Genomic DNA, 24,730 nt, shown 5'->3' with positions numbered 1-24,730 from the left:
GTTGAAAATTACCAGTAATTACCATCCGCATTTTGTAATTTTCATCAATTTACTTTACAAAGCTTTTCTTATGAAAGAGCCTCTTTAATACAAATAGCTGGCTGAAGCCGTCTACAAGGATTTATGGTTTCAGCAAACAATCCTCAGTCCTTTGGAAGCAATGTAAAAGCACAGCGGAACAGCATGTTGATTCTCCATTTGACACAAAATGAAGCACATCGGTATAAAACTGAGAGATACCAAGAGTGGATGTCAACTCAAACAGCGAGGCCAATTCATCTCTCACGTTAAAAGCTCCCCTTTTTGTTGGTGTGTAATTTCCTCGGAGAGAAAACACCTGAATTCCTCATCTTGAACAAGGTCTGATCCGATCCAACACATTCCACAGGAAAACAAAACCAAGGGACGAAAAGAGGTTTTTATCCAAAACATGAAACTAAACCGATTTATTTGAGATGTTTAATACTCATAGCAACCAGAGTAAATAACTGAGTGGACACAATTTGAATGTTTTGGTAAAGACAGAATAAAAACACTGGAACGGGTCACTAATGTGTTTTCCAGTGTGAAATACTTTTCTCTTCTACGCTTAATTTCCCTCGTGAATCTTCAGGGACTGGGCCATACACCATTAAGTGTGCGAGAGAGGAACGTTACTTCCTAAACCAGCGCTGGAATAGGCGAGACCTTTTCTCGTTTGAAACTGTATACTACACGTGGGTGAACATGTTTTCAGAGCTTCTCCACGGCACAGAAAAACTCTTTGAAACACAGTTGCAATAATACAGGAGGGGGTCCCGAATTTTACGCGGGGCCGTAAATTAGACACGGGGCCCCGTATCAATCCTCGATAAACCCTCTCCAGCCCATTCAGAACTATTAAGACATATTGTTTTTGCACATTCTTCCTACCGGCTGCCTGTATATCATTGAAGCGCAGCATCACAGCGAATTGACAAGCTCCCACACGGCAGCGTTTCGTCCGGGGTCAGGCAGGTAAGCGTCAGACCGGCTGAGACGAGAGGCCAGACTGAACAATGAGCCCGCCTGTGTTGTGTTTCCCGGTCTGAGATTAGGAACAAATGCAATGCTGGTGCAGTTACGTGGCCTGCGGTAATTAAGCTCTTTAAAAGTCCAAAAATATATTATGGAGTATGTTGCAATGACTCTTAGCTGGTACATTAATAAGGGCAAACACAGAAACAGATAAAAACAAAGGGTGGTATGTCTTGAATTTGCACACAGACACACACCCATATTCACACAGTAGAATTTCTAATATAGACATAGACACACACACACACACACACACACACACACACACACAGAGCAGAAAAAATTGGGCTTGTGCAGCTTTTGTCGTGGCTCGAACTACAAAAAGCATTCAGCTTAATGACTTTTGCAAATTGGACATAACTCTTTTGGAACACCCAGTGTTCAGTCCAGCTAACCAATTATGGCGAGTGTTGAACCACATACCCCGTAACAGCAGATCAAGCTAAAGTACACCATTTAATGAACATGGGAAAAAAAATGTCTGGCTGCAATGGCATAACCACTTCATAATTTATATCGCAGTCAGTACTTAAGGCGGGGGGGGGGGAGGGGGGATTTAAACTTACACATGGCCACAAAAAGATTTCTCATGTGAAAGTCTCTTTGCAAAACATGATTGAATTAGAGAATGAGATAGCGCTGATTTCACAAAATGCTGAAATGTGGGTACATGATCATCTGTGACAAGACATCAATTTAATTATAATCTTAACATAAAATCTGTACAGAGCCGTCAGAGACAAACATAAACAGGCTGTGGAGCTGAGCATGGAAACAACCCGACAGGCTCAAATTTTAGACAAAACAATGCTTGTTCCTTGTTCCTGGAAGAGCGCTACACGACTGCCACGATGAGGGAGGCTGGCGGATGAAGCCCGACTGAGAAGAAAAAAAAGTTGACCATAAAAAAAACATTGTTCTCTTTTAGCCTTGAACAGCTCTGACCCCACTCCTTGGCCTGAACCATATCGTTTCTGCATTCTACCCTGATGTCCAGGAACAGCTCCTAGCAACAGTTACCCCCGGCTACAGCCCTTTGACTTGTGTTGTAATGGCATCTAGGGTCTACCGTAGAAATGGCACTTCGCACACACTGAGCTGTTTGCTTTTCTGAATTCCCATGTCGGCTAGAAAGTGGAGTCATGTTTCCGCCGACGAATAAAACCCACTTTGTTTCTGCTCCATCGGTCAAAGGCTCTGAAAATAGTCACAGCTTTTCAAAGTTTATTACTCACTGTTTTTCACACATCACTAAAACAAGGGTGGTGGGAGACCAAAGCACATTTTCCTCAATGCAATTATACCAGATTTAGCCTCAAAAGCACCAAATAAACTACAAGATATACTGCTCTGTGAATTATCTACAAAAAGGCATTAATGAGGTCGCAGAAATACTGGAACTGACCTTGACCACTCCTTTCTCGTGCATGGTGATGCAGTTGTCGGGGTCCTTGGACAGCTGGTACAGGGCCATGGCTGTGGTCTGGTAGACCGTGCTGTCTTTGGACTTCAGGTAATACACCAGCGGGGCCACGGCTCCAGCGTCACCAAAGGACGCCCTGTTGCTGCCCCACATGCAGCAGTGGCCGATGGCCTCAGCCAGGTGGCGACGGAGCCTGTCATCAGTCTGCGGAGAGGAGAGCGGGAGGTTACTGGATCCTAGACACCAGGCTTTATAAAGACCCTGGGCAATAACCACCAATGTTCTTCTCATTAGTTGGATTTATGCAGCAATGAGCAGGCAAAGACCAACTAAACTCCATTGTAAAGACACTATTTGTATATTGACAATAACTGCAGTGTTCCTGAATAGTAAAACCTTGCTGTTTGTTTCCAGCAGTGAGGTGTTCTTACTGTGTTAGTCAGGTTGGCCAGCAGTGGGACGACCCCGTGATCCGTGAGGACTGCCAGGTTCTCCTTGTCTTTGGCTATTTTGGCGATGGCGGCGCAGATGCTTGCCAGCACTTCGTTGTTTGTTGACTTCAGCAAATTAACAATCAGTTCCAATCCACCGACGAGCGAGCGTACCATTTCCCCTGCATGCTATAGTCAAAGAGTCTGTTATTAACAAGGTGCTCTGAGAGAATGAGCACAGGAGACGGTGAAGAGGGGGAGAGTGTAATGACTGAGGAAAGAGCAAAAGGAAGGCTGGGAGCATTTAAGCATTGTAGACAAAACAAAAGAAAAAATAAATAAAATCAAAACAGTATTTTCATCAATAGCAACAATCAAAGTCATATTAGTGCGTTCATTGCAATGTAATAGTGCAGCGCGGCACCCCGTCCTGCAGTACAAATGGGTTTTGGATGGTGAAGCGAGCAAGAAGTTTGACATCTTTGTCAACCTCTCCACTCGCACCCTATTGTGTCATAATGAAGATGAAACATAGAATTTAAAGCTTAGAGGCGACATTTAAAACCCAAAGTGACACAGCCTGGACTCATGGCTTCATGGTTTGAGTGCACGGTACCGGCAGGCACCGCAGGACTCTCAGCCACTTCTGGGACGATGCCTACCAAACCGGAGAGCTGGGACGGAGCACTGAGCGAACCACAGAGGAAGAGCTGGCAGAGACACCGGCTTCAGTACGGCTTGGCACATCAGGCCGCTGATTAAAATCACAAGTCACCATATCGCCAGCGCTGCAAGAAGACATTAAGGTGGCCGAGTCTGTAATGTTCAGTGCTTTGAAAATAGAACAGACATTTCCCAAAAAGCATGCAATTATGGATCAGTGGATGCAAATCACAAAGTATACCTAATTTGAGTCCATTTCAACATCAATCTACATGTCAATGGTTGATGTAAGGCACAGTACTGTTTTCCTTTATTTCTATAAATTAAGGGATTTCATCAAATTCAGCACTGACATGAAACAGTCTGATTTACTGTTTTAGTTGCACAGCTACTTTGGGAGAGCTGGATGTACTGGTGCTTTCTGACAGGGAGCTCACAGCTGAGATCAGGCCAGGGCGCGGTGTATGGGCCCTGTGATGCCGTGCCAGAGGATGAGCCATGTGTGCAGTGCGGGCCAGTGAGGGGGGTGCCGGGGCCAGGAGCTGACCCCCCGACACACAGGAAGCTCTTCCTCAGGAATACTGATGACGGCTGGCCGGGAATCTCTGTGACAGAGGAAGCTCTCTCAAGCCACCAGCTGCGATAGACTAGCCAGAATCTCTTTCATGGCCTGGATGGGCCCCCAGATCTGAAAACCGCAGCATTATGAGGCTGCACACGGAAAGGCCTTTCTCGCTATCCTCTCGCTCCCCTCCTCTTACTCAGGATGAAATGAAATAGAAAACACATTATCTGCTGCGCATGATCTCTAGCTGAAGGGGAGCAAGCCAAGATGGGAATGGCAGAAGCGTGCCCCGACCCCGTCTGTGGAGCAATCAGGCTTCCATAACGTACATGGCTACTATGTAAAGGAAAAATAAATCAAGCATCTAAATGTGCCTGTGCATCCTGGCAAATTAATGATACACCTCATTACGTGCGACCGGGACGGTTCGATTCCCCTGATTGGAGAAGAAAGATAATTGAATGATTCACTACTTAGTCTTTGAGGTACTTTTCTGGTACTAAATCAGTTTAAGTTGTTGACCTGTGGACACAGAGCAAAGCCTCAGTCTGTGTCTGTGTCTGTGGAGGGGCAACAGTACAGTATGGAGCATCCAGCAGATGCATTTATACCGTGGCTCTTTCATAAATCCACTATGGAACTGCTAACTCAAACCACATGGGGTTTTTATCTAAATAACGGCTGCACCAGAGCAGCTGTATCAGGTTCCTCCAGTCGATGGGCAGAAAGCTCTATTTAGCTCTTGTCATTGCCCCGTCCCAGAAAAATCACCCAAAAAGCATGTTCATGAATTTCCCTCAAAATTGGCACACTGACATCCAGACAAACATTGTCAAACTTTGTTAGTGCTCAATAGTGGGTCCATAGCCCCCCCCACCCCACACACACACACACACACACACACACATACACACCCCAACCCCCCCTCCATATGGTCGCCATGCATCATTTTCGCTATACTTCTGGGCCAGAGAAATTCCAGCCAGCGAAAAAAGAGCTTCACCCCCAAGACACCTGTCTGGGCTCAATATATCTGTTTAAACTTTGAGGAGCAGATTGCTCTGCTGACAGGTTGTTTACTCTAATCACAGCGATAATCTAATAGAACAACATTACGTTTGTCGTTGGAAATGATACGAGTGCTGAGGGGATCAAAGACCTGCGGATGTGGAACTGAAATTAGAGTTGATTGACAACATTGCTGTGTAATAGCAGCCTCAAGGTCTGAAACAATAGCGTAGAGGGACGCATACTTTAAAGGATAAATGTTACACTATTAGAACTTTGCCTGACAACAGACAAAAAAGAACAACCATCAGTGCAGCGAGGCCAAATGTATGGCCAGCTTTATTCCATGCATTCATGGTGCCTACATTACCCACAATGCAGCTCAACCGCTGACAGTTACAAAGCAGTGAGCTCACCAGACAACTGTTAGACCTCTGAAATGACTCCACCAGATTTTTTTTACATTTTCAATTAAATAGTCATCAGTCGACTCAACTGACATCACTTGGGGTCATTTATAAGACTTCCCACAGCTTCGTCTGGAGCAACAAAAAACTTTATAGAACCTCCTCACGTAGGCAATATTGTGTAAATATGTCATGTTTATGGACCAAGACTTTTATTCTATGCATAGTTAAATCTAAAGTTGTATACGTAGCATTAATGACCATGTGGTGGATCCACTTGTGCAGTGTTTTCATTAGAGAGCTGGGCTCACAGAAGCTGCCTGGCACCCTGTGTTCTGTGCGTGGATTGTGTGCCTCCCTAACTAGTAGCATGTTGAGGGGAGATTTTCGGCTGGGAAGTCAGAAGCCATGCCACAGGATATTACTCAGTCTTTTCTCCCTGCCTGCTTCCCCATTCACCAATCCCAGTGTGCCAAGGCGGCTTCTCTGCTTCATATTAGCCCAAGGTTCATGTAAGCCTGCTCTGACACAGCTCTGCCCTTGCTAACCTCCCTGCAGCGGCAGGTCGGAGGGAGATCTTAGCAGACAAGCACGGTGATATAAGCAGGCTTCTGTTTTGTCAGTGGGATAACCCCTTTATTCTCAAACGACACAAACTGCGCACACATCTTTGATTTACCGGCTCTCTATGTGCCTTTGGAGTGCTTCACCAGGACAGAGGCAGAAGACTAACGTGTTTTTTAAGTTTTTAAAAACTTTACTGTACCTTTGCATTCTCAATGCATGGACAGAGGGCCCACGCAGCGCTAGACTGAACGTCTGCACCGGGGTTCTTTAGCAGCGACCACACCAGGCGGACTCCATCGAGCTGGTCAATGATTCTGGAAGGAGAAAGAGAGACAGAAAGTGCTGAGAAGGGAGGCAATGAGAGAAAGGAACGAACAAGCAAATGAAACCTAAAGAAAAGTTTTACGTTCTGATTTCATTCATAGCTTTCATTAAGCAAAATTTCATGCTTGAAAGACAGGAGTGTCGTTTTTTCGATCGAGTTTGTTTCTCAGGGCTCCGTCTGTGTTATCGTGGCCTGCCACAGGCTCGGCGCAACTACAGCCAAATAGGATCAAAGCCTCAATCGATTACAGGGGTGGCTTTTCATCACAACTTGCCTTCAGTCCGGCTCAGCTCCTTTCCAGGGCCTCAAACCACCCACTGTCTGCTCACTCTAACCATTCTCCGAGGAAAAGCTCAGCGATGCTTGAGCCAGAGTTTAACTCGTGCATCTGTGTATAGTGCTTCATACATGGACTTATAAATAGAAACGGAGACAAACTTACACTTTATGTTGGGGGCTTGTTTTTAAACCAGAGCCAAAAAGAGGACCCCTTTCCAAATCAAACAGAGCTAGAGACAGGTCGCTCTATATTTCATAGAGTCTGAGTGAAGTTTACTTAAGCATGAGCTGTATTTCATGTCGCATACATGACTGTTTTCAAAACTGCAGTCAAGGTCTGAGAACTCAAAGAATTACGCCACAGTGCACCCGTTGTCTGGTATAAATAACATGTAACGTGTTCCCCATGTGTGCTTCCACCAACAAGGCCGACATTGAATGCTGTCATAATTACTTAAACACTCCCTAATCACAGTATCTCCGTGACTGGCAACGAGCGAACACTCATCAGGGACGTCCCCTGCGCCATCTGTCTTCCGTTTGCACATAAATCAGTCTGGAGGGATCATAACAGCAGATTCCAGTCTGCGGGGCCTCTTAAATCCGGACCAAAAACAAAAGTGAAGCGTCATATCATCCGCCAAAACAGCTCCGTCTTCCCATGAAGCAGGTATGAAACAGATTAGCAATGAAGTTGCAGTTGACAGTGATGGATTAGAGGAGGAGACCACAAACCTTGGAGGCATTAAACAACGTGTGTTCACTCTTGTAGCTACACGGGATTCATACGAGGAAGTGCTACGTCATCAACCACACGCTGCCTACTGGTTGAGAATGAAAACAAACATATGAGTGTTTCACAGAAAACTTGAAAGTGATCAGAGTTCGTTTTTTGGTCTTTCGGTAGTTATGGACGACCTGATTCACAATGATGATGAGGGAATGATTGTGTTGATCAACAGAAGGTTGTATTTGAAGAAAAGTTTCTTTTCATGGAGTGAAGTCATGTTAACTGACAGGAATGTTGTAGCTAGCTGTGTGGTATCATACATACATCATCATTATACGTGTTAGGCAGCCAAACATCGTCTATCACTGGTGATCTGAAAAGCCGGTTGGAGCAGGAAACAGTCAGATGTGAGTTATGCTAATTGCTCAGCAAACTACTGTACACGTACGTGTCTCGAAATAAGACATCGCCACGAAACATACAAAGAGCGGCTGTTGAAATAAGAACTGCATGTTTACAGCTAAGCGTGAAAGCTGAAAGATTACAAGGTCTGGCCTAAATACGCATACCGTGAGAAAACATGGAGAACATGATGAACCGTCGTAATATTCTCCTCTTGTTGTGCAAGACTTACCACACTTACTGGCTTTATTTTGACATGCTTCATTTTTTATTGAACCCCTTACTTTCTGCTTCCAAACAAACATAATAGGCTCATACAATAGCATTAACAGCTAACTAACAATGTGAACTCACACATTAAGTTGTATTTGTGTCCAGTGCTAATTAAGAAAGTTCTTGTAGTCCATAACAATCTTGTAAAAGCAATGAGGCACAGATGGAAACTCCACAATGTTCTGCAGTGAGGAGGGAGAGCACAGAATAAAGTCTGCTCTGGACGCCGACTCTGCGTTTTCCCAGCCGTGCAGTCTTGGACAGGGCAGGGCTTTAGGTATGTTCGTCTGACCAGCTTAGCTCCTAACAGTGACCGCAGGGCTACAGTAAAACACTGGGAATTAAACCACAACCATCTTAAACACAGCAGGTACAATAAACAAAGCTTTTAAAAGCTGTCATTAAGCTGAGGATGAAAGACAAACCTACCTGTATAATTACAAATTAAAACAGAAGGAGATTTCACTTAGCATCAGCCCGTGGCAGCTTTATGATACTGTGTTCAGATCATGCAATCGGTGTCATTGCCAAGAAAAAACACATGACATCAACACCCAGCCAGCAATATGGAGCCAATTCAGTAATGACAGTGAGTCAGCCACTAATCACATTTTGGGAGACACCTCACATGGGGCTGTTTGAGTTATGTAAACTGTGAATGTCAAAGACCGTGTTAGTCGGTTGGATGAATAGGAAGACTTAGACTTACGTCATGTTTTCCTTATCTGTGGCACAGGCACCCACTGCCTTGGTTACATTCACAAGCAGCGCCTGGTTACAGATCACAGGCATAAAAATAAATATGGGAGAAGGTTTTTAAGATGAGATGACTCTTAATGCAGCCGGAGAAAATGTGTCATACCTGGTTTGTTCCAGTGAGCAGGTTAACTAGCGGCTTGATGCCTCCACACCTGCGGATGGTGGCCTGGTTTGCGGGGATCTGAGCAAATTCTCCCAAAGCTCCGACTACGTTCACCAGCACTTCTTCAGGCTGATCGGTGAGCAGACCAACCAGCATCTCCAAGGCTTTGTAGTACTGAAACCTTTGGGTGGAGAAGAGGAAGAGGAGTTTTATATCATGTTGACGAATTGCTTGTTTTGTTATATTCGTTATATCAATGAACATGAAACAGCTGCAGCTGTGCTGGAGGCTCCGGAGGGCTGTGATTAAAGTGATGCTTTGAGCTAAATGTCAACGTCTGCAGATCTTTACAATGACCTCGCTAACATGCTGATTTAACAGGTGTAATCTGTTCAGGTTTACCAACTTAGTTTAGCCTGTTAGCATGCTAACTTTAGCTAAATAACAATTGACATAAATTAACAATAAACGTTAAGAGTGTGCTGTCGATCCTCAAGCCAAGCTAGCCTCTTAGAAAGGCTGCACTTAGACATGTGGGAGCATGTTTTTAATTGTCACAGAGTTTGAAATGAGACATGCGACTTATGCCATTGAAATAGCAAGAAGGAGAGCGAAGAGGCCAGCGTCCAGGGCCCCATACAACTGGCTGTTTCTTTGGATTTTTCTTGTAATCTTGATTTTGTGTGATGCTCCCCCAACACAGCGAGTTGGCCGGAGATGCCTGAAAAGAATTTGATATTTCTCTTCGTCTAATCAAAATCCCGCTTTGTTTCCTCCGATAGGCTTAATAAATGTCTTTCGTCAACGCTTTTGTTTGTAGCTGCAGTTTATCCGGCTTGCTGTGTACATGGGGTTTTAAACACGCCGGTTGCCCGGCACAAATGTAAATCTCATGGTGGCGCTGAATGAAAAGCCAGGAGGTGACAACTGTTAGGCAGCAATTACCAATTCGTCTGGGAACTGTGGATGTCTGAGCCAACTTTAGTGCCAAAAGTAGTGAAAATGTTCACTGATAAAAATCATCAAAGTCATTATGATTCATCCTTCGAATGTCTGTAAAAGAAAAGAACAGACTGATTAACACCGCCATGCCCCATACCACACCCTGAGCGTAGCTAATAAAATTGCTATTAGTGGCGGGGAGAAGTTGCATTGCCCTCAGCCACATGGGCACAGATCTCTTTTCGGTACCCAGCTGTACAGACAGTTTTCCCACGGCTCCTCACAGTTGTCCCTCGTACGTACTTTGCATAACCAAAGCTTTTGCTGCGGCTTGGAAACTCTTCCTCCCTCTTTTGCTGTGATTTTGCCTTGTTTGCCAATGCTATAGAGTGGTAAACTATAGTAAACATTTAAAAGGGATATAATGCGGTTGCAAAAAACCTCAACAAACCTCTGATGTACAGTTAAGTTCTACGACTGGTTTTATTCACGGTTACGGTTGCTGGCATCATAGTCCGTGAGCTATTGTAGATGGCCAAGGTCATTTGGTTTTGGTCAGGGTCCACCGACAGACAGCCTATTCTTGCAAGTGAAAACACTGCTAATGAACAGAGGAGCTGCCAAAGTTAACTTTAGTGAAATTCACCATAAGGAAAAACAATGGTTTTCCTATGTCATCACTGAAGTGTCATCTGCAGTTGACTGCAGTAGAATTATCTTGTAATCACAGACATAACTTTTGATAAATGAACAGTAAGTCATGTCTATTTTTGTTAAGCCAATCCCAGATGAAGTAATTACGTGATGGCAAGAGTAACATTACACAAAGCTGCCTGAAGCAGCTTCTACTGCAAACACTGGGCTCCACACAACTGGAAGCTTATTAAAGCCTGTCTGAGGATGCAAGAACCACAGTGGAGCTTCTGTGCAGCAGAGTTTTATGATTGATTGTCTGCCTTTTCCTTTTCTCATTCATCTGCGCTGGTCACACATTCAGCGAAGTGTAGAAAGACTAAATGTTGCCTTTTATACTAACTAAGACTTTTAGGCGGGCCCGAGTAAAAATAAGACATCTCAGGGACCCTGACATACGTAGAAATGACCATGAAGAGAGAGAGAGATAGTGGCTCCTTCAGCCGGAAATTTAACAGACAGATCGATCTATTTTATTTGAAAGGAAATAGCCGAGCATTGAATAACTTGGGTGAGCAGAGCACTTTTGTGAGGTAAGGAGAAGTATCATTTAGAGGGGCAATTATGGTCTGCTCATCATAGGGCTGGAACAGAGGTAAGATGGAGGGGTAGTCAGTAATTGGAAGCGAACCCCACAATCTTGACCCCGAGCATTACTGCGCTGGCAAATACAGTCCGAGACTTGGCAGCCGCGACTTTCCATTGCAAAGTTATTCCCTCACTCTTTTGTTAAGGCTTTTTACAGCATTTTTGTGTATCCATAACACCTCGGTATACAGGCTGAAGGAGCCACATGTGGATGCATCCATAAATCTGCACCAAATAGTGTTCCAGTGTTTCCAAGCAGGTTTTTTCTCATACATATTGTATAATCTTGGCCCAGGTATAGTGGAAGTCACACAACCTTGTGACAAAGTAGTCTTTAAACAAACACTCATATTTTATTAATGTAATTATATTTCGGAGCATCAATCGTCTCTGATTTTAATGCATCATTAATCAGGAAAATGGCTAACACGTGCTGCTACTTGTCTTGAGTGGAGGTCCTCCCAACCTCTATACTGTCCAGACCATGCAAATCATCAGTCACATAAAAGAAAAAATCATGTTGTTTGCAATGGGCCACTAGGTCTGTTTCATTTGACCATGAACTTAATGACAGAAATGAGGAAAAAAATACACACTCTGCCTGCCATTATTGCTGTAGCAAAATATATTCCAATTTCAGTGCAGCACTCTGCCTATGATTGATTCTGAAATGAGCGCATGCCCTTAAAACCCTGTTACCATTAGCAGCATTTCCTTTTTGACAGTAATGGCTCAGTCACTTTATTCCAAGCTTTTGCCTGACCTAGACATTTTAAGTGATTCAAATAAGCCTGGGAGTGTATAAAAAAAAAACAGATCCACTTACACATTCAAGTGGGCATTAAAAACATTTGCCGTGCATCATGCTGGTTTCCTCCTGAGGAGGTGGCCAATTCTACCTTCATTCACACCCAACTGCACTCAAAGTCTAAAAAACAAAATGTAACACAACACACACAGGAAAGAAACCATGAAACAAAAACTCTGTTCATATTATGGTCTGTCGATGCTCTCACTAAGATACCTTTGTGACATGTTAAATTTAGAGTGAGGGCAACCAAAGTGTTTTTTAGTGTTTGCAAATGAAGTGTCACTAAATGTGCTTTACATGTGATTAATGGCATCATTATAATCATTTCTATTATTGTTATTATCAGTAGTAGTATAACTATTTTACATAGCAACAGTGTGACAAGTCATTAAGTATGGCAGAGAGCCTGTACTGGCAGCATGTGTATTAAGCTGCCACATTACTCATGGCCGGTGCAGTTAAGTTGTTTTATCATCACGCCAAGCTGCAGTCAGAAGGAACCCAATATTTTGCCAGTTCTGTTGTTTTTTTTTAGGGTTTTTTTCCGCTAAAAAATGATTAAAACGTCCATTCAAAAGCTTCATTTTGTACCACGAAAAACAGAATTTCTGCCTACAGAATAATAGCCGTGCTACTACAGTTAAATAAAAATGCCCCAAATGCTTTTCTTCTTTCATGACGTGTGTTAAATAGATACCGATCTGCCCGTCTTACTTTAAAAGAATGTTACTGTCATCCGTCTGCTTTTGTAAAGGAATCTTCACTTAATTCGATGTGGCAGCCGACACTCAGTTCCAGTTGGGAGGACTTAACATAGACTTTAAATGTAGGATATCATTCTGTCAGTTATGATATATGACGTGAAGAAAGAGCCTCGCGAGTGCTCCTGAGCCTTTTTCTTGGTATTTTTAGAATTCCACTGCAATTTGAACTACACATCATTCCTGAGGAGGAAGAAAAGCATTTTACACACCTCACCTCAGCAAAACACTTAAACTTCATACTCTTTATCGTAAAAGGTATTTAAAGACAACAGCTTATCAGTTTCAGGGCACCACTGAAGAGAATAGGTTTTGAATTGATGAATTTGCTACTGAGGTATTAAATCACTGCATGTGGGTTACATATTACATTCCAAGCCTCACACTGAATAAGAAAATAAATACAGCTAAATCATTCTTTCAAGGGAGCGCTAGTGGAAATGTGTTGGGCTGCCAGGGCAAAGTCTTTGGGCATTATTTATTTTAGAGGGAAAATTACTGACTTAAAAATCATCTGACACTAAAAGTACAAGTCAAAACCCTTCCAGAAATGTCACTACTGAAGGAACTGGGCGAAATGACATTTAAATAAACCCCTGCCTTACATGACAAATGATTGAAGGGCCCTCAGCCTGCATCTTCTGTCATTAGAAAATCTCAATCTAAAGGCTGATTCTTTCAGCATGCGCACGTTTGGTTCAACACTAACAGGCTTCGATTAACACGTCACTGAAGTCTATAAAATCAGCGCGTTTAGTTGATCCTTCGTTAACGGTGGAAAAGACTGGATCCTAAAGGCAAACATTCACATAAAAGATCTGAGCTGATAGAATCCGTAGAAAAACTTTACATTTTACACAAGTGATCACTTGAACCAGACACGATGGAGATATGACAACATCATGAGAGTGGAAAAAGTGACACAACTTGTCATGAATGAGTGAGAACCCCCTGTAAAAGTAACATATGTGATGAGGGCATGACGACGCGAAGGCACGCTAGTTGACTGAACCTCATGCGTTCTGTAGTCATCGCTGCTATTATTGTACTCACATACTGCTGTTAACCACATCAGCTTAGAAAGCATACGCTCCAAAAGTTATGGATGAAATGCCCAATTGCCATTAACCTCATTTTACAGTGAGGCCCATTAGATTGCTGTTCATATGGGCACTCATACCAGTGATTTGTCAAAGTCATATTAATCTGTTACTGCTGATTACAAACATACAGTCAGACATCTCACAAGACAATCTCACTCCGATGTGTCGAGTACCCCTCATATGTTGTGTTTTAACGTGTGTATATGAGTCGATGCGTGCTGATGAGTAGTAATAAGGTGACAGTCTGACTCCGTGCATACTTGGCCACATTCTCCATGCTGATGGAACACTTCCAAATGGCCCCGGTGGCAGCGGCGAGGAGCTGCTTGTTGTCCGCTTTATTGAGCAGTGAAACCAGCGGCTGCAGACCTTTGTACTCTCGCACCAGGTCACGGGTTTGTCTGTCCTCTGCACACTGTAAAGCCAAAGAGAGGGTCGAGATCTACGTTAATTTCGCTTCAGTCTGGGTCCAATTGAGACGAAGAAGAGAAATCTCAGAACCGTTTTGGTCCGTATTTATTCATTCTCTTCTTTGTGATACACAGGCAGGGGGATTGTTACCTTAAAGATTGCGCTGGCGCAGTGCATCTGTAGCTCATCTTTGTCACGGCTTAGGTTTTCCACCAAATCCCTGATCATGCCTTCAGACTGAATAGCGATCCTGTAGCTTTCCTGTAACGGCACAAAAATCAACAGACCCCATAATCACAAATTCATCTTTCATTACATTACATGTACGGGTGATAACGTTTTCTGACACAGTTATCATGTTTATATGTTAAATATAACATATAAACATATAACCCGAACATCTCGCTGCAAATGTTTTCTTTTATTCTAATTATCATCATCCACTTACAGTTAAGTCTCCTTCCACTTGAAAATGTGTCACTCATCGTTGCACCAGCCGGATGTTTACCCTCCACCACGCAGAGTGCTGTATGCGCAGCATTGAGCAGTAGAAGGCTGCTTTCTCTTCCATCTGCTAAATCTTGGAAGGTTTATGTGCTTACCTAAAATGCAAGTCCCTACAAGCACGATGACGATATCACAAAAAGATTGGAGGCCAATCGTGGTCCAAAATGCAACTTAACTGGGTGTAATGTGGAAACCTGAAACCTCCAGCGCACACTGAGAACACTTTTTAAAGACGTAGGACTATCTTGTGTTCAGCAGTTAAAGTTTTGACGTGAACGATTTGCAAAGTCACAGTAGTAGAGAAAAGTTGATCTAATTTTAAGAATCTTTAATTAGATAAATTAATTTGTGGAAAAATCACAATCAGACCCAAACAAGTATTCAAAGCAGATTATTTGTATAAATCTCCACATATGTCTGGAGAGGATCTATGAAGTTGCATGAAAAGACCATATCCAACAGTGAATCATCATCGCTTAACACATCTCACAAAGTCTACAAACAAAAAAAACCTAAAAATGATTTAAAAATGTCTGTCAAGTATGCATGTACAGTATATCTTATTTAAAAAAAAAAAAAAAAGGGTACAGAGCACTGAACTAAACACAACGGTGTTGCTCATTTAAGTGTTTTTCATACTTTTTGGACAGAAAGCAGCTCTGTGGCTCAGAGGAATCAGATGTATCAAGCTTTGGTAGGATCAGTTCATTGTTGGTTTTGGTCTTTCACTGGAATAGTTGACAAAAAAAAAATGTTGGAAAATCTTTAAAGATCCCTTCCAGATATGTTCTAACATGTATATACTTGGACTCATAATTTATGTCTGATATGATTCCTTAAAATGACATCACTCGCTCACTCACTCATTATGAACTCCAGAATCTACAAATAAGTAAATACATTTCATTTTCCAAAGTTTAACCAGTGAGCACAACATGTCTGTTACTTCACTGTAAAGTCCATTCTCAGTGTATGTGCACTGGAGATTTCAAGTTTCCACATCATACTTGTGTAAGTAGTAAGTAGACCAGGATTGGTTTCCAAATTATTTATGATATTACAAATCATGCTCATTGACCCGCCCCTTAAAATGAGATCTTCAGTGAGCTCTGCACGTACATCATTCTGCACAGGGAAGCTTGAACACTCAAGTGTAGCAACAAGAAGAAAAACACATTCTTGAGTGGAGGGGGACATAAATAAAATAAAAATAAAAGTATTCTATATTATTTACAGTATACATTTATACCATATTTTTACGAGCTGTACTTTAGAACTGTCTTACTGAATCAGACCTGCAGGTCTTATTGCACAGACCGCGGCTTGACAACTTGGACGTCCTCACCTCTGAGGCGCATTCCTGCAGGGTGCCCACCACAGGGATAAGCATGTTCTCATGTGGAGACTTGAGCAGGCGTCCCAGCAGAGGGATCCCCCCGGCCCGACGAATGGCCTCCTTGTTCTTGGTACTTCTGCTGCAGCTCCACAGCGCTAAAGCCCCACAGCAGGCCACCTCCACATCCTTCTGCTGGTTTGCAGTCAGGTTGGCAAAATGAGGGACGCAGTCCAGCAGCCCAACCTGATCAGAGAAACAAGGTTCCCAGACTTACATGTGGATAAACACAAACATAAAAATGTGACGGCGTGTATTTAGGCAGAAGACTTCCATGCACGCACTTCCACCGCCTCAGAGAAGCTGACATAAATTCAAAAACTCTCTAAAGTTTGCCTGGAATCCAGTTTGCAGGACTGGAGTGATAATGGATGGTTCCAGATGGGAATAGCAAATTGTTGGCCGTGATTAAGGGCGTAATTAAAATTCTATTACCGCTGGGTCTGCGAGGATGAAAACGCCAAAGATGCTGGGAGTGGAAACTGTCAGCGTATATGTTGATGTTAGGCCTGAAAAGCCCAGTGTGACGGTTTATGGCCATCATTCAGTGTTCTAACCCATAGCTGCTGGCCAGTGAGACAGAGCAGGCAAAGCTATTACACACTGCACAGTTCAAAGGTGGTCTCGTAGCGTAGCGTGAAATTAATCTGCCTCCGTGAGTGACTTGCACATGAGAACATCCGATTTGGGGCTGAGGAAAATATACAAGGCATGTAGGCTTTAATCACAGGTCCCTCTGTCAACAAACATGAATGCAGGTCAGAGGATGTAGAGACATTCTATCTGTTTCACCCGGCACCCACTCTGGAGCTTTCCATAAAATGGATGGACCGCTATCGGACATCTGCTGCGCAGTGTAAAAAGGGCATGAAAAGTTAAATGATTTGCTGTGATTCAAAACAACAAAACTTGTAAATGTTGTACACTATGAAGAAAAAGCAAACAGTGATCGTTCTCACATGGATCACAGCGGAACACGACACCATCCTGTTTTTCCAAGTTTCCAAGGTGTCTGTGGTTCAGCCCAAAAAAATGTTGCACTAAATCACAAACTAGCTGACACAGACATCAACAGGCAACAGTTTTAGTGGAAAATCTACCACTGTGAGACATAACACTTTTTCATTAATGCCAATACGGAAAGATCAGGTTCTGGTCTGTAGTTTTCTCTCCTGCTGCGCTTCACTTTAGCACGACAGAGCTTGAGCGGTGTTGCACTGACCTGAATTCACATTTATTTTTCTATGCTTATACTCACCAGTTTCTTGATGCCACCATACTGCCTGACAGTTCTTCTTGCTCTGCGGAACCTGGCCACGTTAGCGATGGTCTCGGCTGCTAAGGCCTGGAGGTCCTTGACTGGTGAGTCCAGAATCTTCACGATGCTCTGCAGCCCTCCCATGTCAACTATGGTCCGACGGATTTGCATGTTGTGGCTGATCTTTCTCAGGATTTTAAGAGATCCAATCTGATCACATAAACACAGATTGCAAATGTTAACATTAAGTATGATGAGTTTAAAAGTAACGGTTTGCTTTATGACAAAGGAACTGTTGCGTCTGTGCCAACATGAGGCCATCCATACATACGATGATATCTAGGAGCCAAAGATTCAGACACATTTCCACTTAAAGTAGACAGGACTAAAATTCGTAGTTAAACCAGGTTAGAAAGCAGCCACACATGTCATTAGGCACACTGGAGAATAATTGCTACCCTGTGTCTTTAAAGGCACGCTCTCTACCCAGAACTCGTGTTTCTGTAACTAAAACACAGGCTGGCACACACGGCCAGCTCTGCTCATGCCTGCAGGCCATCCAGGTCCAGCTTTGGCACAGCTACTCACTTTGCATTTGACTTCATCTGTATCCAGCAAGTTAATGAGGACTTCAAGGCCACCTACATCCCGGATGGCCAGTTGGCATGTCTCCTGCATCAAATTAAAGTCCATCATGGCGCAGAGAGTGAGCACAGTGGCTGTCTGGTCGCCTCCCTGAAATAATAACGCCAAACATGAACGAATGAAAATGGGAGACAAAAAGAAAGAGAGGAAGAGAAAATTGAACATGAAGCAGACATTTGGAAAAGGGAGGAGGATGCAAACTGCCCTCGGCTTCTCTGCATTACTTCTCCATGTGTTGTTTCCCCCCCTAATACCACTCAGTTGTTTTGTTTACACCACAGCCTTGTATGTGTTTAGCTTTGTGGTGGTAAACACTGATGGAGAGAAATTATTGACTAACAGAGCACTGTGCTCTGACTACAGCGTTAAGACCAGAATCCATTAGACGCTGCCCTTAAGTCAAAATAAAGCAGTATTAGCAGTGAGACCCTGATTCTAATGATGAGTTAGCATTTTCAAAAGCAGAATATGTTTTGACAGTTGCTATATACACATATGTTGTTTTAGACCTGCGGCGCAGCGATTAACAACTTAGTAACTACAACACTACTCAGTCAACAAGTGGTTTGAGGGAGGAAAATCTGTTATTTGATTTAAACTCATGACCCTCTACACATGTGGGGCAGGAAATTGAACTGATTAGGTTTTATTACCACTTAACTACGATGCGCTTGCTAAAAAAGAAAGAAAGAAACAATGCAGAGATTTAAAATTGGCCTTGTGTGGTCTGATCCTGTCTTGCAGTTGCAGGACCTGATTGCATTTTACTGTTTTTCGCCTCAAGTTATGATCCAAATACTTGTGTTTTTTTCAGCTTGGGCATGATGTGGATTATGTGCATAAATCCACATAATGTCCTAGCTCTGGTTGGATGTTGACAGCATTATGGCACTCAAAATACAAGCCTCATGGTTGGTGTTTTGAGATGGTTAAAGAACCCTTTAGTCAGGCAGCTATGGTGTGTTTATGTGACCATATTTAGTCTCTATCATATGCAGTCGCAGAGCAAACGTTGTTGACATGCGATGGTTTTGATCATGATCGGGGAAATCAGTAGTCGGGTAAAACAGAAGTTCCCGGCACAAAAATGCAACAGTTAGCTGCTTGTAATGCTAGAGCTGCGACATGGCTTTGATATGTGACACTGAAACGTCCAGTAGAAAATCTTCTGGCAAGTGAACAATCAAATACTATTCCTTTTCTGCAGTGGTTAAAATGTGCCAGAGATAGAATTCTCATTTAGTGGATTCAAGGCCGTCTCTACCGTTCCAGGCTTTATAAGCGGTTATTAGTTGCACACTTCACAAACAGTTTGAGACTTCAGGACCATGCTCAATAGATTATTTCAACCAAACATGAGAATGTATCATGTCCTGCTAACAACTAGCCATATAAGTAGAAAATAGCCCATCACTATATAGAAGGCTGCGCCAATAATGTGTTTCATGCAGCTGTTGGAGGGGCCGGCTCATCAGCGTAGGCCTACACTACAGTCTCAAGTGGTGTTTGATCATATCTGCCTCACAAAGCAGTGCTCTGACACAGCAGGATAACAGACACATGTGTTCTCCATATCATGACGCTAGCCTAAATGTGAACCATTTGCCCATTAACAGCAGTGGATCTACTGCTTCCTTTGTCTCCTCCATTCTCACTCTTCAAAGGATTCGGCGGGCGCGCTTCGTACCTTGTAAAAACAACCCCCAAAAAAAGCAATGTTTAGGAGTGATAGCTGGGAGAAGAGAAAACAGATCATATGCTTTTCATTTTTGTTAGCTTTGCTCTTGAAGTATTGTCGACATTCTTTAAAACATTGACAACATCTGACAATCTTTTATGGAGAAAGATCTTTGACTCTCTCTGAGCATGATAGCGGCAGATGCTCAAAGAGGAACGAATTCAACCACGATTCGACCCCAGAACAAGAAATTCAAAGAAGTTCAAGTAGTTTAATATCTGTCTTGGAGGGAAATATATTATATTTGCTCTGCTGGCCTTCAGTCATCAGTTTGTAATAACAAAAGTGCTGTTCGGGTGACCACTTTAGTTTAGCATGTTAGCAGGGTAACAGTTGGTCAAAATTTAAAAGGGCAAAATGAAATTTTGAAAGATGAAAACTTAGGGGATCACCAAATTCAGAAGTCGTCAAAAGACAGAAGGATTTATTCTGTTTGTAAAATGAATCTTTACTGTCCAAGTGTGTTTATCTATACAATAAATATAACTACAGAAATACAACACAGCAATGCTCAGAAATACACATGAAACAATTATTGCTGAAAACTTGGTAGGAATCCATTCGATATTTGTCAATAATATCAACCTCATGGTGGCGCTAGTAAACGTCGGTACAATACAGCCTGTGGAGAGCATGAATGTCCATCAAGCTATTACAATGAAAATGTAAAAACTGGACCTCTTGGTGGGTCTGGAGGAAAAGTGGAGGACTCACAAAATTCAACAAAATGTCTCATCCAGGGGTCTTAAATATTTGCAGCACATTTCTCAGCAATCTATCCATCGTCCATTCATGACCTGTACCCACCAAATACTGACCAGGGTCACAGGACACTGGAGCCAATCCTAAATGACTTTGGCTGAAGGTAGGGTAGACGCTGGACAGATCGCCCGTCCATCATAGGGACAGACACAGACAGACGGACGGACAGCCACCTATACTCACATTCACATCCACGGCCAATTTAGAGTCATCACTTCTCCGAGCACACGCACGTCTTCGGACTGCGAGAGGAAGCTGGAGCACAGAGACGACCTAAAGAAAACCCCATACAGTGCTGTGCTGTTCGCGGCACCACGCTGACCTCCTCTCAGCCATCTCGTGTTTGAACCGCAAATGTCATCAAGATTTGTAAAACGTCTTACGGCTCGGTGAATGAAGTGAAATTACAGGGTACGACGAACACATCGCTACATCTCAACATACATGTGCAGCTGGAGTCTTCTCCACATGAAGAGAATTTATAGACTACCACTCTGGCATTTGCACAAACCTATTTAGGAAGATAATGCTCATTAATGATAATTAATAAGAAACCCCCCCCTCAACCCGTCTGAAGTAAACAACTACAGACCCGTCTCTCTTCCCTTTCTTTTCAAAACTCTCGAATGAGCTATCTTTAATCAACTCTCCTCCTATCTCCACCATAATAACCTTCTTGACCACCAGTCTGGTTTCAACAGACCACTCAACAGAGACGGTCCTCCTTCTGTCTCTGAGCAGCTTCACACTGCTAGAGCAGCCTCTCTGTCCTCTGTCCTGATCCTTCTTGACCTTTCTGCTGCATTTGACACAGTGAACCACCAGATCCTTCTTTCCTCCTTCAGGACCTCGGTGTCTCAGGCTCTGCTCTCTCCCTGTTCTCATCCTACCTCAACGACCGTACCTACCGGGTAACTTGGAGAGGATCTGTGTCTGAACCTTGTCCTCTCACTACTGGTGTCCCTCAAGGCTCCGTCCTGGGTCCCCTCCTCTTCTCTCTGTACACCAACTCTCTCGGCTCTGTCATTCCCTCGCATGGCTTTTCCTACCACAGCTATGCTGATGACACCCAACTGATCCTCTCTTTTCCCCGATCTGAAACACAGGTAGCAGTACGAATCTCTGCCTGTCTGACTGACGTCTCTCAGTGGATGTCCTCACACCACCTGAAAATCAACCTCGACAAGACCGAACTGCTCTTCCTTCCAGGGAAAGACTGTCCCACCCTCGACCTGACTACTACCTTGGACAACTCTGTGTTATCCCCGACCCTGACTGCTAGGAACCTCGGCGTGACACTCAACAGTCAACTCTCTCTTACTGCCAACATCACTGCAACAACATGTTCCTGTAGATACATGCTGCGCAACATCAGGAGAATACGTCCTCTTCTCACTCAGAAGGCTGCACAGGTTCCAGTCCAGGTTTTGGTCCAGGCTCTGGTCCAGGTTCTGGTCATCTCACGTCTAGACTACTGTAACTCCCTCCTGGCAGGTCTACCTGTTAGTGCCTTCCGACCTCTCCAGCTCATCCAGAATGCCGCAGCTCGACTGGTCTTTAACCTCCTAAATTCACTCCTCCTCCTCCTCCTCTTCCTCCTCCTCCTCCTCCTCTTCCTCCTCCTCCGCTCCCTTCATTGGTTACCAGTAGCTGCTCTCATCCGTTTCAAAACATTGGTACTTGCGTACCGTGCTGTGAACAGATCGGGTCCAGTGTACATCCAGGACATGGTCCAACCTTACATCCCAGCCCGCTCCCTCCTCTCTGCATCGGCTTGTTGCTCCCTCACTTCGAGCTAAACACTCTACAAAATCACGACTGTTTGCTGTCCTGGCTCCTAAATGATGGAATGAGTTCCCCACTGACATCAGGACAGCGGAAACTCTGTACATCTTCCGCCGCAAACTAAAAACACACCTCTTCAGACTTTATCTTGAACAATAGAACTTTAGTAGCACTTAAAATGTCACTTACTGATAGCACTTTGTAGTTTGGCTTTCTTGAAGAAATTGTATTTTCTTGATTCTTGTTGTTCTGGGTTTTGTACCCTCATGGTTGAAATGCACTTATTGTAAGTCGCTTTGGATAAAAGCGTCAGCTAAATGAAATGTAATGTAATAAGCAGTTTAACAGCAGCTCATCTAGCGATGATGAAGGACAGTTGTATAAATACTTTATCTCCTGGTCTGATGAAACTGCATCTTCAAAAACAGCTTTTTAGAGGATCAAACTATATAAAGGATCAAAGTCCATTCATGAACTACTTTCATGAATTTGATATCAGCCACATAAAGATGCTTTACACATTTTGTCTCTTCCTTTACTGCAGGTGTCTCGGCCTGAGCTACTGAATAGCTGAATCTTCCACTCTACTGAATGTAGGTCTTATTGTTTGTAGTCTGGTTGCTGTGGAGCAGCAGACTGGGTTCTGCAGACACGGACTGCCCTGCCTGAGCCTCTCCAGGCCTATAAATCACAGCACTAAGCATGTAGGAGCAGGGACGGGGTTAACAGGGCTGTCAATGATACCCTGTTGACCTCAGGCCCTTTTCTTAATGCCATTTAGGGTGTGTGTGTGTGTGTGTGTGTGTGTGTGTGTGTGTGTGTGTGTGTGCTACTTGGATATCATGCCAGCAGGAGTGAACATGCATAATAAGAACGGTGCTCAGATACATTTGAGTACATTTGCGATGCTGGACCGGTGACAGGTGGACTCGGGCCACTCACAGCGCTTCACAGAGTTTACTGGGAGAGAGAAGTGCCGGGTCTTGACAGAGGTCAAGCCAAAGAGGATGCATGAGTTTTCATACTGCAGTCTATAGCAGACTCAGAGGGAAGGCTACTAATGACAAGAACAAACCCGTTTTCTACTGGGTACAGAAGGGACAGAATGAATAATTACTGGTTGTTTCTTCCTTCGTATTTGACATAGGATCTACTATAACATAAAAACTTGATCACTTAATAGGCCTCGCTGTCATAAAATGGCTGCACTGCACGCTGAGCAAACGTCTAGTCAGGTCTTTGAGGTGAAAAGTTGCTTAACTCATGAGAATGAAATGATGCAATTCTTCTTGTAAGAAAATTCTCCAGATTAGACATGCTGTAAACGCATTACAAGCACTCAAAATGAAATGGTTTAACTGAGTGCTGTAGTTATTAAAAATGCTTAACTACTTACAGTACAACATAATTAGCCCCAAATTCACTTCTGCTGAGAAAATGAGCTGGTGCGGGTTCTTTTACGCTGGAGACGGGATTAGTTTTAGTGCAGCAATTAGTGGAATGGCTCTCATGAGAGGAGAGCAGGGCAGTAGTACTGTGACTGGCCAGCAGAGGGGGAGCAACTTTAATGAGGACAGAACACAATCCCATATGTGTCAACAACCCAGATCAGCATGTTAATCTACAATATTTATGTAGACTTCAGTAAGGCTATAAAGACAAGTTGCACTAAGAGTGGACCTTTTTAAAGGTCCGAAAGTCAGGTGAGTTTTTCTTTTGTTGTTCAAAAAAATGATAAAAGTTAATTTGCTTTGTAAAAAATAAAAAGGTTGATTATGAAAATGTTTAAAAAGCAGAATACTGAAATGTTTATCAGTTAACTAGTAACATATTATATATCAGACAAAATATTTATACATTTAAGAATATGAAAATTGTTTTGTGTTTAGAAAGCCACGGGCCAAACTAACTGATAGCAGCTGGTGAATTTTGTCTTTATTTAAACATGGACAAAATCTTCAAATCATATTTTTCTGGCTTAGTTGCTAAATGTACCATGTGAACCTGTTTAATGTTGTTTAGTCCTGGCTAGAAAAACAAGCCTTTAGTCTCTTCACAAAAGTTGTTCTCTTTGCTTATCTTGATTCCATAATTCATCAAAGCCCTATGCAATAAATATAGTTATATCTGCAGCATACAGCCTATAAATACATGCTTGAATATAAAGTTTGATTAAAAAAAAAAAAAAAAAATGCTTGCTTATCCTGTACCAGTGATACATTACAGACTGAAACAGGGAGTGGGAATTATGCTAAAACTTGTTTTCCATGTCAGTATGTTACAGACGTCTCCATAAATACACATGCATATAAACACATGCGAGAAACAGACCTCGATCTGCA

General features: G+C 43.1%; 1 protein-coding gene across 1 annotated transcript in view; it reads right to left on the bottom strand.

The window, feature by feature from the left end:
• Positions 1-24,730, bottom strand: part of odad2 (outer dynein arm docking complex subunit 2) — a 43,441-nt gene that overhangs the window by 4,142 nt on the left and 14,569 nt on the right. The window contains exons 11-20 of the mRNA XM_069151155.1: positions 18,047-18,193; positions 17,459-17,668; positions 16,153-16,386; positions 14,451-14,561; positions 14,150-14,304; positions 8,992-9,172; positions 8,839-8,900; positions 6,320-6,434; positions 2,911-3,099; positions 2,462-2,683 (exon numbers count right to left, since the gene is read on the bottom strand). Coding sequence (XP_069007256.1) covers positions 2,462-2,683; positions 2,911-3,099; positions 6,320-6,434; positions 8,839-8,900; positions 8,992-9,172; positions 14,150-14,304; positions 14,451-14,561; positions 16,153-16,386; positions 17,459-17,668; positions 18,047-18,193 — 1,626 coding nt within the window. The remainder of the gene's footprint in view (positions 1-2,461; positions 2,684-2,910; positions 3,100-6,319; positions 6,435-8,838; positions 8,901-8,991; positions 9,173-14,149; positions 14,305-14,450; positions 14,562-16,152; positions 16,387-17,458; positions 17,669-18,046; positions 18,194-24,730) is intronic.

Source organism: Embiotoca jacksoni, unplaced genomic scaffold, assembly GCF_022577435.1.
Source record: "Embiotoca jacksoni isolate LCO1_2020_lvr unplaced genomic scaffold, fEmbJac1.0.p SCAF_17, whole genome shotgun sequence".
Taxonomy (NCBI): Eukaryota; Metazoa; Chordata; class Actinopteri; family Embiotocidae; genus Embiotoca; species Embiotoca jacksoni.
The sequence above is the reverse complement of the archived record's forward strand: the minus strand, read 5'-3'. Positions and strand labels throughout refer to the sequence as shown.